The sequence below is a fragment of the Oncorhynchus keta genome, chromosome 23 (genome assembly GCF_023373465.1).
Source record: "Oncorhynchus keta strain PuntledgeMale-10-30-2019 chromosome 23, Oket_V2, whole genome shotgun sequence".
Classification (NCBI taxonomy): domain Eukaryota; kingdom Metazoa; phylum Chordata; class Actinopteri; order Salmoniformes; family Salmonidae; genus Oncorhynchus; species Oncorhynchus keta.
This window is the reverse complement of record NC_068443.1, coordinates 48,610,163-48,624,983: the sequence shown is the minus strand read 5'-3', so window position 1 is coordinate 48,624,983 and position 14,821 is coordinate 48,610,163. Positions and strand designations below refer to the sequence as shown.

General features: G+C 41.2%; 1 protein-coding gene across 1 annotated transcript in view; it reads right to left on the bottom strand.

Moving 5' to 3' along the window:
* klhl18 (kelch-like family member 18) overlaps positions 1 to 14,821 on the bottom strand; it is a 54,580-nt gene that overhangs the window by 34,854 nt on the left and 4,905 nt on the right. The window contains exon 3 of the mRNA XM_035800584.2: positions 4,941 to 5,081. Coding sequence (XP_035656477.1) covers positions 4,941 to 5,081 — 141 coding nt within the window. The remainder of the gene's footprint in view (positions 1 to 4,940; positions 5,082 to 14,821) is intronic.

Here is a 14,821-nt window from a genome sequence, read left to right as displayed (position 1 = left end):
GTACTCCCTGTTCACCCATAAATCCTACACTACATTTACATAAATCCTACATGCATTACATTTGCAGATGACAAGACAGTGGTAGGCCTGATCACCGACGACAATGAGACAGCCTATAGGGAGGATGTCAGAGACCTGGTAGTGTGGTGCCAGGACAACATCCTCTCCCTCAGTGATAAAGACAAAGGAGCTGATCGTGGACTACAGGAATCTGAGGGCCGAGCACGCCTCCATTCCCATCGGCGTGGCTGTAGTGGAACAGGTTGAGAGTTTCAAGTTCCTCTATGTCCACATCACTAAGGATCTATCATGGGGTTCACACAAACCAACACAGTAGTGAAGAGGGCATGACAACATCTCTTCCCCCTCAAGAGGCTGAAAAGATTAAGGGATTCTTTACCTGTTACACAAAAAAATGTGACATATCTGATCAAGTGTATTTGTGGTCTATGCTATGTAGGAAAAACTAAACGAGCTCTGAAAAGAAGAATAGCAGAACACAGGAGTAATATCAGGATTCTTGACCAGAGAAACCCTGTGGCTGCGCATTTCATGGAGGCTCGTCAAAACATCAGCTCTCTAAGATACAAGATCCAGATAATATTTTATTAAGAGAACTTCATTGGATTCACCGTTTATGTACCATGTCTCCTAAAGATCTGAACCAAGAGTTTTATATCAGACCATTTCGTACATGAATGTTATTTTCCCTGCCTTCCAGGTCTCCTACTTGGTTATTTTGTTCATATACACTACTGTTCAAAAGTATGGGGTCACTTAGAAATGTCATTGTTTTTGAAAGAAAAGCACATTTTTTGTCCATTTTATCCATTAAAATAAACATTTCTAATTGACTTACAGTCACGGCATCACAAGTCCCTCTAATTACAAGCGCCATGCTTCAATTAACATCAAATTGATCAGACGGCTCACAAAATTGGCAGCTTCCTAGTCAGTCTCAACGTCAACAGTGAAAATGCGACTCCGGGATGCTGGCCTTCTAGGCAGAGTTCCTCTGTCCAGTGTCTGTTCTTTTGACCATCCTCATCTTTTATTGGCCAGTCTGAGATATGGCTTTTTCTTTGCAACTCTGCCTAGAAGGCCAGCATCCCGGAGGCGCCTTTTCACTGTTGACGTTGAGACTAGGGTTTTGCGGGGGGGTTCTCAAGCTGGACACTAATGTACTTGTCGTCTTGCTCAGTTGTGCACCAGGGCCTCCCCACTCCTCTTTCTATTCTGGCTAGAGCCAGTCTGCGCTGTTCTGTGAAGGGAGTAGTAGACGGTTTCTTGGCAATTTCTCGCATGGAATAGCCTTCATTTCCCAGAACAAGAATAGACTGACGAGTTTCAGAAGAAAGTACTTTGTTTCTGGCCATTTTGAGCCTGTAATCGAACCCAAATGCTGATGCTCCAGGTACTCAACAAAGTCTAAAGGCAGACAGTGTTATTGCTTCTTTAAATCAGCATAACAGTTTTCAGCTATGCTAAAATTAGTTGCAAAAGGGTTTTCTAATGATCAATTAACCTTGGATTAGCTAACACAAAGTACCACTGGCACACAGGAGTGATGGTTGCTGATAATGGGCCTCTGTACGCCCAGGTAGATATTCCAATAAAAATTATTATTTTTAAAATCAGCCGTTTCCAGCTACAATAGTCATTTACAATATTAACGTCTAGACTGAATTTCTGGCCCTAAAAATTGTCAAAGACTCCAGCCACCGTAGTCATAGACTGTTCTCTCTGCTACCGCACGAGAAGCGGTACCGGAGTGCCAAGTCTAGGTCCTAGAGGTTTCTAAACAGCTAATACCCCAAATCAAATTTATTTATATAGCCCTTCGTACATCAGCTGATATCTCAAAGTGCTGTACAGAAACCCAGCCTAAAACCCCAAACAGCAAGCAATGCAGGTGTAGAAGCACAGTGGCTAGGAAAAACTCCCTAGAAAGGCCAAAACCTCAGAAGAAACCTAGAGAGGAACCAGGCCATAAGACTCGCTATTGTTATTTAACTGCTGCTCTTTAATTACTGCGTTGTTGGTTAGGGGATCGTAAGAAAGCATTTCACTGTAAGGTCTACTACACCTGTTGTATTCGATGCATGTAATTAATAACATTTGAAAAATGTAATGTTATTTTAATGGACCAAAAAATTAGCTTTCTTTAAAAAACAAGGCCATTTCTAAGTGACAAACTTTTGAACGGTAGCATACAGTTGAAGTCGGAAGTTTACATACACCTTATCCAAATACATTTAAACTCAAATTTTCACAACTCCTGATATTTAATCCTAGTAAAAATACCCAGTTTTAGGTCAGTTAGGATCACCATTTTATTTTAAGAATGTCAAATGTCAGAATAATAGTTGAGTCAATGATTTATTTCAGCTTTTATTTCTTTCATCACATTCCCAGTGGGTCAGAAGTTAACATACACTTAATTAGTATTTGGTAGCATTGCCTTTAAATTGTTTAACTTGGGTGAAACGTTCTGGTTAGCCTTCCACAAGCTTCCCACAATAAGTTGGGTGAATTTTGGCCCATTCCTCCTGACAGAGCTGGTGTAACTGAGTCAGGTTTATAGGCCTCCTTGCTCGCACACGCTTTTTCAGTTCTGCCCACACATTTTCTATGGGATTGAGGTCAGGGCTTTGTGATGGCCACTACAATACCTGGACTTTGTTGTCCATAAGCCAATTTGCCACAACTTTGGGAGTATGCTTGGGGTCATTGTCCATTTGGAAGACCCAATTGCAACCAAGCTTTAACTTCCTGACCGATTTCTTGAGATGTTGCTTCAATATATCCACATACTTATCCTACCTCATGATGCCATCTATTTTGTGAAGTGCACCAGTCCCTACTGCAGCAAAGCACCCCACAACATGATGCTGCCACCCCTGTGCTTCACGGTTGGGATGGTGTTCTTCGGCTTGCAAGCCTCCCCCTTTTTCCTCCAAACATAACAATGGTCATTATGGCCAAACAGTTCTATTTTTGTTTCATCAGACCAGAGGAAATGTCTCCAAAAAGTATGATCTTTGTCCCCATGTGCAGTTGCAAACCGTAACACAACTTCAAAATTTGCTACCTAAGACTGAATCAAGGCGGTCGGTCGGTCACATGTGGGAACTCCTTCAAGACAGTTGGAAAAGCATTCCTCATCAAGATGTATATCAAATATATATCTGTAGGCTAAATAAAGCCAAATTATTTTGTCCGGGAACATTGGGTGCAGTAAACAAAAAGACAAAACACAGCAGATTATGAAGTGGCCAGCCGACGTAAGAGGACGACGCACTTCTTTTGAGCCCAAAAACTGGCGCAAAAATTGTAGGAGGGAGCAAATCCCTCCACAGCTTAGAATGTTTAGTGTTATATATATATATATATAAAAACACAACAATCAAATATAAGAGGAAGGGCAGGCCAGCTGATAGAGTCTTAAGGCCTGCTTTTACCTCTTGGTGACTGGGGGGCAGTATTGAGTAGCTTGGATGAATAAGGTGCCTAGAGTAAACTGCCTGCTATTATGGATATAATTGGTATATTTGGATAGAAAACACTGAAGTTTATAAAACTGTTTGAATGATGTCTGAGTATATCAGAACTCATATGGCAGGCGAAAACCTGAGAAAAATCCAACCAGGAAGTGGGAAATCTGAGGTTTGTAGTTTTTCAACTCATTGCCATTCCAATTTTCAATGTCTGTGGAGTCATTTTGCACTTCCTAAGGCTTCCACTAGAATGAGAGGGGATGGGCTTGTGTTCATGTGAGAGTTACCTCGTGTTCCATTGCTTTTCTACAGACAAAGAAATTCTCCGGTTGAAACATTACTGAAGATTTATAATAAAAACATCCTAAAGATTGATTCTATACTTCGTTTGTTTCTACGGACTGTAACGGAACTTTTTGGACTTTTCGTCCGACCTTTCCGCTGGACGCACGCGCGTCGTGAGTTTGGACGCACTAACAAAAGGTGTTTGGACATAAATTATGAACTTTATGGAACAAATCAAACATTTATTGTCGAACGGGGATTCCTGGGAGTGCATTCTGATGAAGATTATCAAAGGCAAGTGAATATTTATGATGCTATTTCTGACTAATGTTGACTACACATGGCGGATATCTTTATGGCTTGTTTGGGCTCTGAGCGCTGTACTCAGATTATTGCATGGTATGCTTTTTCCGTAAAGTTGTTTTTAAATCTGACACAGTGGTTGCATTAAGGAGAAGTTTATCTAAAGTTATATAATTGTTGTATCTCTTATCAATGTTTATTTTGAGTATTTCTTCAAATTGATGTGGCTCTCTGAAAAATCCCTGCATGTTTTGGAACTACTGAACATAACACGCCAATGTAAAATGAGATTTTTGGATATAAATATGCACTTTATCGAAGAAAACATACATGTATTGTGTAAGATGAAGTCCTATGAGTGTCATCTGATGAAGATCAAAGGTTAGTGATTCATTTTATCTATATTTCTGCTTTTTGTGACTCCTCTCTTTGGCTGGGAAAATGGCTGTGTTTTTCTGTGACTTGGTGGTGACCTAACAGAATCGTATGTGGTGCTTTTGCTGTAAAGGATTTTTTAAATCAGATACTGTGGCTGGGTTAACGAGAATTTAATCTTTAAAATGGTGTAAAATACTTGCATGCTTGAGAAATTTTAATTGTGTGATTTTTGTTGTTTTGAATTTGGCGCCCTGCACTTTTGGCGGGGTGGGACGCTACCATCCCACATTTCCCAGAGAGATTAAATGCCTCAGTGGTTTGAACAGCCCAAACGTGAAGTGAGGGAGAAAAAAGTTAAACAAGGTTCTCTCTTGATCAATCAATATAAAATCAGCCAACACATGGCACATGCATTTACATTTTTCAAGGACCAATTAAATATGTGTGTGCGTGTATAATGCGTATGTGAGAACACACCTTTCCTGGAGGAAGGAGCAGCAGGCATCCTTGACATTCTGCAGCTGCAAAAAGCTGGCTCCAATCAGCAGGGACTGGACGTTCTGCTGGTCGATGGCCACATGGCCATTATACGCAAAATTGATCAAAGCTTCAAGTGCACTGCCAAGGGGGAAAAAGAAACAACACCTGACGTAAGGGAGCAGCACTGTGGCCCAGTACAGAAACACCCCCCGAATAGTTACTTTGGTAACACTTTACTTGACACCGTGTCATAACTGGCATAACCATGTCATAACAGCTGACATTACATGTCATTAGCTGTTATATGGTCATAACATTGTCTTGACATATTTAGACTTGTGACATATATTGCGTTAATTTATGGCTGGTTATGATACCTATATTAGAATGCCGAAACCTACCACACAAGGCAACACATTCCATTACACCATTGCTTGCGTGTCAACAGTATGTTTATATTATACACTGCTCAAAAAAATTAAGGGAACACTAAAATAACACATCCTAGATCTGAATGAAATATTCTTATTAAATAAATACAAATCTTTACATAGTTGAATGTGCTGACAACAAAATCTGTGTGGCCCCCCCAAAGAAATGCCACCCCACACCATGACTGACCCACCGCCAAACCGGTCAAGCTGGAGGATGTTGCAGGCAGCAGAACGTTCTCCACGGCATCTCCAGACTGTCACATCTATCACATGTGCTCAGTGTGAACCTGCTTTCATCTGCGAAGAGCACAAGGCGCCAGTGGCGAATTTGCCAATCTTGGTGTTCTCTGGCAAATGCCAAACGTCCTGCACGGTGTTGGGCTGTAAGCACAACCCCCAGCTGTGGACGTCGGGCCCTCATACCACCCCCATGGAGTCTGTTTCTGACCGTTTGAGCAGACACATGCACATTTTTGGCCTGCTGGAGGTCATTTTGCAGGGCTCTGGCAGTGCTTCTCCTGCTCCTCCTTGCACAAAGGAGGAGGTAGCGGTCCAGCTGCTGGGTTGTTGCCCTCCTACGGCCTCCTCCACGTCTCCTGATGTACTGGCCTGTCTCCTGGTAGCGCCTCCATGCTCTGGACACTACGCTGACAGACACAGCAAACCTTCTTGCCACAGCTCGCATTGATGTACCATCCTGGATGAGCTGCACTACCTGAGCCACTTGTGAGGGTTGTAGACTCCGTCTCATGCTACCACTAGAGTGAAAGCACCGCCAGCATTCAAAAGTGACCAAAACATCAGCCAGGAAGCATGGGAACTGAGAAGTGGTCTGTGGTCACCACCTGCAGAACCACTCCTTTATTGGGGGTGTCTTGCTAATTGCCTATAATTTCCACCTGTTGTCTATTCCATTTGAACAACAGCATGTGAAATTTATTGTCAATCAGTGTTGCTTCCTAAGTGGACAGTTTGATTTCACAGAAGTGTGATGGACTTGGAGTTACATTGTGTTGTTTAAGTGTTCCCTTTATTTTTTTGAGCAGTGTATATAATCTTCATATGTCATTATAATTGCACACACATTGATGTCAGACATGCCCCGACCCCAATGTTCTGTTGCTGATGACTGGGCTGAACGCAGCAGCAGATTTCAGGAGCAGGACAAGACACCCTCTTTTTGATTGATATAAGGTTTGTATGTTCTAGGCCTATCTGGCTTACATGGTCATAATACTTCTTGACAGTGTCATAAAGTGTATTTTCTTAGTCCAGGTAAAGTGACAGGATGGTGACAGTGCTTTATGAAAGTGTCAAAGTGTATTTAACAAGTTATTTCAAATATTGATGAAAAATAACATGAAATCATTACAACAATAAAAAAGGATTTAAGAAACAAACTTTCAAAACGAAAGGACATTTCTTGGCAAGGAAAAAACGAATTTGAATAAATGTGGGTTGACACTTATGTAGGTGTCACAAGCAGCCATAGAATAACGAAGTGATAATGCCAAAAGCCGGTGTTTGGAGGATATATTGGCAAGAGTGTTATGCTCGAGACGATGTCAAGGGCCGACGTACTGTGCCAAAATATCCTCCAAACACCAGCTTTGAAGGCATTATCAATTTTATACAACAGGTTACTAATACAATTTCTTCCTTCCAGAAGAAACAGTCCCGACACAAATCAAGGGTTGCTTCCAAAGTCGGCTAGTCGTTCGTTCTATTGGTTCGGTTGCCGAAGATGCAACCAGGTTGTTCAGTCTTTTTGATCTGTATCTATGGACGCAACCAAGTCGTTTGTTCTAAATATTCCATTGCCATACTGGCTGGCAACATTCTTATCCCTCGATTGCTAGCGAGCCAACTACAGCTAACTGACAATTACGTCAAACAGTGCAGTCAGAATAACAACAAAGTAGCTGCATTGGCATTTGTTTTCTAATGATATTTGGATACATCCATAACAATGAGCTAATGAGGCGTGATTTCACCTGGTGTAGAAAATGTGCTCTCGTCAGGACACTGCTGTTCGAGAGCTAGCCAACAAAACAACTTCAAACTGAAGCTGGAAAGACACTAGCTGCACTGTTTTGTTTTACCTGTTGTTTTCTATTGATCATTTTGCACAATAATTTATATATACAGTTGAAGTCGGAAGTTTACATACAACTTCGCAAAATCTATTTAAACTCAGTTTTTCACAACTCCTGATATTTAATCCTAGTACAAATTCCCTGTCTTAGGTCAGTTCGGATCACCACGTTATTTTAAGAATGTGAAATGTCAGAATAATAGTAGAGAGAATGATTTATTTTCATCACGTTCCCACTGGGTCAGAAGTTAACATACAACCACTTAGTATTTGGTAGCACTGCCTTTAAATTGTTTAACTCGGGTTAAACGTTTTGGGTAGCCTTCCACAAGCTTCCCACAATAAGTTGGGTGAATTTTGGCCTATTCCTCCTGGCAGAGCTGGTGTAAGTCAGGTTTGTGGGCCTCCTTGCTCAGACCAGCTTTTTCAGTTCTGCCAACAAATTTTCCATGGGATTGAGGTCAGGGCTTTGTGATGGCCACTCCAATACCGTGACTCGGTTGTCCTTAAGCCATTTTGCCACAACTTTGGAAGTATACTTGGGGTCATTGTCCAATTGGAAGAACCATTTGCGACCAAGCTTTAACTTCCTGACTGATGGTCTTGAGAATTTGCGTCAATATATCCACATACTTACCTCATGATGCCATCTATTTTGTGAAGTACACCAGTCCCACCTGCAGCAAAGCACCCCCACAACATGATGCTGCCACCCCTGTGCTTCACGGCTTGCAAGCCTCCCCCATTTTATTCCAAACATAATGATGGTCATTATGGACAAACAGTTCTATTTTTGTTTCATCAGACCAGAGGACATTTCTCCAAAAAGTACCATCTTTGTCCCCATGTGCAGTTGCAAACCGTAGTCTGGCTTTTTTATGCCGGTTTTGGAGCAGTGGCCTCTTCCTTGCTGAGCGGTCAGGTTGTGTCGATATAGGACTCGTTTTACTGTGGATACAGATACTTTTGTACCGGTTTCCTCCAGCATCTTCACAAGGGTCCTTTGCTGTTGTTCAGGGATTGCGTTGCACTTTTTGCACAAAGGTACGTTCATCTCTAGGAGACAGTACGAGTCTCCTTCCAGAGCGATATGACGGCTGCATGCTCCTATGGTGTTTATACTTGTGTACTATTGTTTGTACAGATGAACGTGGTACCTTCAGGCGTTTGGAAATTGCTCCCAAGGATGAACCAGACTTGTGGAGGTCTACAATAGTTTTTATGAAGTCTTGGCTGATTTTTTAAACATTTTCCCATGATGTCAAGCACTGAGTTTGAAGGTAGGCCTTGAAATACATTCACAGGTACACCTCCAATTGACTCCAATGATGTCAATTAGTCTATCAGAACTTCTAATGCCATGACATCATTTTCTGGAATTTTCCAAGCTGTTTCAAGGCACAGTCAACTTAGTGTATGTAAACTTCTGACCCACTGGAATTATGATACAGTGAATTCTAAGTGAAATAATCTGTCTGTAAACAATTGTTGGAAAAATGACTTGTGCCATGCACAAAGTAGATGTCCTACCCGACTTGCCAAAACTATAGTTTGTTAACAAGAAATGTGTGCAGTGGTTGAAAATCGAATTTTAATGACTCCAACCTAAGTGTATGTCAACTTCCGACTTCAACCATGTATAACCATAAAAATTTGACTGATTCATGATTTTGATGGGCTGAGAAAAGCTGCCTTCCTGTCAGTCTCATCCCAACTCCCAGGGCACGTTCATTACTATGGAATGGAATTTGAATATTGAAACAATGTTTCAATTGTCGGAGAGACAGACAGCAGGGTTTATACATATCTCCGCTGTTGAAAACTAAATATTAGTTTAAAAGAAATGTGAGATAATGTCTGCTTTTTATAGTGGAGATCAAGTTTCTAAATTGCCTAGCTGGGCTTATTAGACAGTGGATTGAGCAGTCAGATGAAAGAGTAAATAAGCATGTTTTTGTTGTTGTTGTCTTTTACCCGCCTTTTCTCTCGTCGCTGCAACTTCCCTCCGGGCTCCGGAGAGGTGAAGGTGGAGTCATGCGTCCTCTGAAACATGAACCTTCAAACCTCCTTTAACACCCACCAGCTTAACCAGGAAGCCAGCGGCACCAATGTGTCAGAGGAAACACTTTTCAACTCGTGACGGGAGCTAGATGAGCCAAGTAAAGCCCCACCGGCCAAACCCCTAATTTACAGCTGCACTGCTGTAAATAAAGTAAATACCTAATATCTATAAAATGGTCATTTTTGAAGTTCATTCCCTCTTCGATGCACCTGCAAAGCTATCTGGAAGCCCAATGACTACAATTGTGTGAAACAGAGCTGGGCGATATGGCCAAAATATATCACGGTATTTTCCAAATTTGTTACAGTACGGGCGGTATTTGACAATATTTTATGTTTTTGATTAAAAGTACACAATTAGATTTATGAGTAGTGCGTGACCCTAGCGAGGCAACACATATATTGTAAGTGATTTCAATGAGTCTTTCTCCATTCTGATTGTTTTATACTGTTCAATTCAACTTCAAACAAAAATCATTTCCTGCATTTCTGCACTCATTTGAGAATATCTACACTGCTACGTAGGGTTGCACAATATGGGTAAAAAAAAAGGCCTTATTTTTAACCAAATGTTGAACTTGCAATTTGACTTGCGATTTATATCAAAACACTTGGGTGAACTGTTGGAATCATGGAAATGGAATGTTATTCTAATTCTATAGTACATCATGGAATCATGGAAATGGAATGTTATTCTAATTCTATAGTACACTCGTAAATACGTAAATGATATAATACGTAAAAGAATATAAATAATAGTGGGTAAGTGTAGACCATACCATAAAATGCTTACTTTCAAGCACTTAACCACCAGCGCAGTTCAAGAAGAGTAAGGGTGCAAAGGGTCGGAAACCTGCCGGTAAATTTCCTCAAATTTACCTCAAATTTTCCATGGGAAGTTAAGCCCGGGAATTTTGCTTAAATTCATCAAAAAGTTAGCTTATAACAGTGAACCTTTTTTTGTGGGATACACAAGGCAATTCTAGGTCTTGTGGCATATTTTAGTTAAACAATCCCCAATTCAATGGAATTGCAACCCTCTGCATGCACAGTACATTCTTCCATCACACGCACAGCTGATTCTCAAGATCTTGCACACTAATGAGATGCTATTGAGCCCACACTACTACACTGTCTGAGCCAAGGACTACATGCTTTCTGGTAAGTTTTGGTTACAATACAGGGTGGGGTGAATATATTTGATATGACATACATGATTTTTTGTTAACCTCTTGGTGATAGGGGGCAGTATTTTCATTTTTGGAGAAAAAACGTTCCCGTTTTAAATGGGATATTTTGTCAGGAAAAGATGCTAGAATATGCATATAATTGACAGATTTGGATAGAAAACACACTAACATTTCCAAAACTGTAAAGATATTGTTTGTGAGTATAACAAAACTGATGTTGCAGACGAAAGCCTGAGAAAAATCCAATAAATACAGAGGTAGCCATTACTCCAATCGGTCAGAGTGAAAAATGAATTGTCCCGACTGATATATTATCGAATAGATATTAGAAAAACACCTTGAGGATGGATTCTAAACAACGTTTGCCATGTTTGTCGATATTATGGAGCTAATTTGGAATATTTTTCGGCGTTGTGGTGACCACAATTTCCAGGCGATTTCTCAGCCAAACGTGAAAAACAAACGGAGCTATTTCACCTACAAAAATAATATTTTTGGGAAAAATGAAATTTGGCTGTCTACCTGGGAGTCTCGTGAGTGAAAACATCCGAAGTTCAAAGGTAAACGATTTAATTTGAATGGTCCCGTTCGCGGGCTGGGCGTCACTACAGGTTAACTAGTAAATAGTAGCCTACAGTAAAGTGTGTTTAAATCATTTCTAACTTGTTACCAATTTCTGCTAGTTGTTTTTTGCAACCATGTGGGTTTTAGCTTGCTTGAGCCTGCAAACTGAGGAGTGTTAATTCACCTGTTTCCATACATGTTTCATTTTTTAAAATGTATCTTACAAAGTAGTTGTTTAATCTAACTGCTTAACTATATATCTGTACATGGAATTTATATTTTTTTCTTCTAATCTTTACAGGAAAATGCCACAGGCACCATCTGATGTGTGGAGACATTGCACTGCAGCTAATGTAGAAGGAAAAGCTGTGTACATTTGCAAATATTGTGCCAAATCATATGTGAAGAATGCAACAAAGATGCAGAATCATCTAGCCAAGTGCATAAAGTTTCCTCAGCGCTCACGTAGTCAGAGAAATGCTGATGGTCTTGCTCGAGCTGTGTATGCAACTGGTTCAACTCTGATGCTCACAGACAATGTGTATTGGAAGAGATTTCTGAATGTTCTTCGCCTAGCATACACCCCTCCAACCAGACATGCTTTATTTACTAATTTGCTGGATGAAGAGTTCAACAATCAATCAAATGTATTTATAAAGCCCTTCTTACATCAGCTGATGTCACAAAATGCTGTACAGAAACCCAGCCTAAAACCCCAAACAGCAAGCAAAGAAAAGCAAAGAAAGAAGCACAGTGGCTAGGAGAAACTCCCTAGAAAGGCCGGATCCTAGGAAGAAACCAAGAGAGGAAGCAGGCTATGAGGGGTGGCCAGTCCTGTTCTAGCTGTGCGGGGTAGAGATTATAACAGAACATTAACAAGATGTTCAAATGTTCATAGATGACCAGCATGGTCAAACAATAATGATCACAGTGGTTGTAGAGGGTGCAACAGGTCACCCGTTGGAGTGGTGTTGTCATCATGTTTGACAGTCTCCTGGAGGGGGAGGAGTCATGGCCATATCACAGTCTGCCGATATGGACAGCCCCATCAAGAGGATCCTCCTGGAAGATGTATTTTGGGAGAGAGTGGTAAGCAGCTTAAAACTTCTGAAATCCACAGCAGTAGCCATTGCACGGATTGAGGGAGACAATGCCATCCTGTATTAAGTTCAGACTCTGCTTGCAGATGTAAGAGAATAAATCCATACTGCCCTGCCCACTTCACTGTTACTCCAAGCAGAGGAAACAGCAGTTCTGAAATACATCAAAAAGTGTGAAGACTTCTGCCTGAAGCCCATACATGCCACAGCGTACATGTTGGACCCCAAGTATGCTGGCAAGAGCATCATGTCTGGTGCAGAGATCAACAAGGCCTATGGTGTCATCAATACCGTGTCTCACCACCTTGGTCTCGATGAGGGCAAGGTTCTTGGCAGTCTGGCGATGTACACTTCCAAGCAAGGGATTTGGAGATGCAATATAGCAGTAATGCCAACATATCTCATCAGCCACCTGGTGGAAGGGACTTTGTGGAGCTGAGGTTCTTTCCCCTGTTGCCTCCATCATCCTCCAAATCACACCAACATGAGCCGCCTCAGAGTGCAACCGGTCCTTGTTTGGGAACACACACACCAAAGCGCGCAACAGGCTGACCAATAAAGGTTGAAAGATTGGTGGCCATCCAGGCAAATTTGAGCCTGACAACAAGCCATCCAGGTTGGAAAGTGACAGTAAAGATGAGGCCTCAGAGTCTGATGTTCAAGAAGTGAACATTGAGGAGGTCCAGGGAGAAGACACGGAAGCCTGAAGACAAACAAAGCTATAGTTTCTCGACTATTATTTTACAGATGTATGTTGAAAATGTTTTTGGGAGATGCGATGAATCAATGGGGATCATTCAATATTCCTTTTCTTTTGTTGTTCAGTGAAATCATCTCAGGTGAAAGTCAATTCATGTAATTCAAGTTAAATTCATAACTAAATCTTTTTTTTTATTTCTATTGGAAGGATTTAATCACTTGTAATTATGTCTACTCATGATAAGGTAAAAGGTTTATGTTTGTCTCCATATGATATTGTAAATCTATCCAATGCAAAAAACATCGACATTTAAATGGTATTAATAGTTTCCACCTCGGAATATTCCCCAAAATGTGCAACCCTAAAGAAGAGTTAAGAAAATATTAACCAAATAAACTATATATACAGGGAGTACTGGTACCGAGTCAGTGTGCGGGGGTATGAATCCAGAGACTTAATAAATGGATTGTAATAATTATAAATGGTGCTGTTTTACAGGCCCTTGACCAACTCTGCTATTTTGTTTGTTTTTTCGCAATTTTTAAAACTAATTTGTACATAATGTTGCTGCTACCATCTCTTATGACCGAAAAGAGCTTGTGGACATCAAAGCAGCGATTACTCGCATCGAACTGGTAAAGATATTTTATTTAATGAGTCCGAAGGATATACTGCTTCCTGGAGACAAGGCCCAAATCACCGTCATTCACGTGAAGAAAATATGGAAATACAGGGGGCGGGGGTCTGGGTGCCTTGTGAGAAATAGTCAGCGAGTGAGTAAACCACCACTACCCTCTGTATTATTGGCCAACGTGCAGTCATTGGAAAACAAACTGGACGATGTACAACCAAGTCTATCCTACCAACGGGATATTAACGGTAATATCTTATGTTCCACCGAGACTTGGCTGAATAACGACACAGATAATATAGAGTTGGCTGGCTTCTCCATTTTTTGGCACGACAGAGCAGCTACGTCTGGTAAGACGAGGGGTGGGGGTGTGTGTCTATTTGTCAATAACTGCTGGTGCGCAAGGCCTAATATTAATGAAGTCTCGAGGTATTGACCGCCTGAGATAGAATAACTCATGATAAGCTGTAGACCAATCTACCATGAGAGTTCACATAGGTATTATTCATAGCTGTCTATTTACCACCACAGTCCACAATAGTTTTCAAGCCCAGTCACATACGACGAGCGTCAAAGCTGGTGCCGTAGGATTTAAGACCGCACTCAACGAGCTGTATACGGGCATAAGCAAACAAGAACATGTTGATCCAGAAGCGGCTCTCCTAGTGGCAGGCAACCAAATCCGTTTGACCTAAATTCTACCAGCATGTCACATGTGCAACCAGAGAGAGAGAAAAAATAAAATAAAATACTCTAGACCACCTTTACTCCACACAGAGACACATACAAAGCCATCCCTCGCCCTCCATTTTGAAAATCTGACCATAATTATATCCTTCTGATTCCTGCTTACAAGAAAAACTAAAGCAGGAAGTACCAGTGACTCAATACAGAAGTGGTCAGATGACGTGAACGCGAAGCTACAGGACTGTTTTGCTCGCACAGACTGGAATATGTTCCAGGATTCATCCAATGGCATTGAGGAGTCACCGGCTTCATCAATAAATGCATCGACGACGACGTCGTCCCCACAGTGACTGTACGTACATACCCCAACCAGAAGCCATGGATTACAGACAAGATCCGCACCGAGCTAAAGGCTA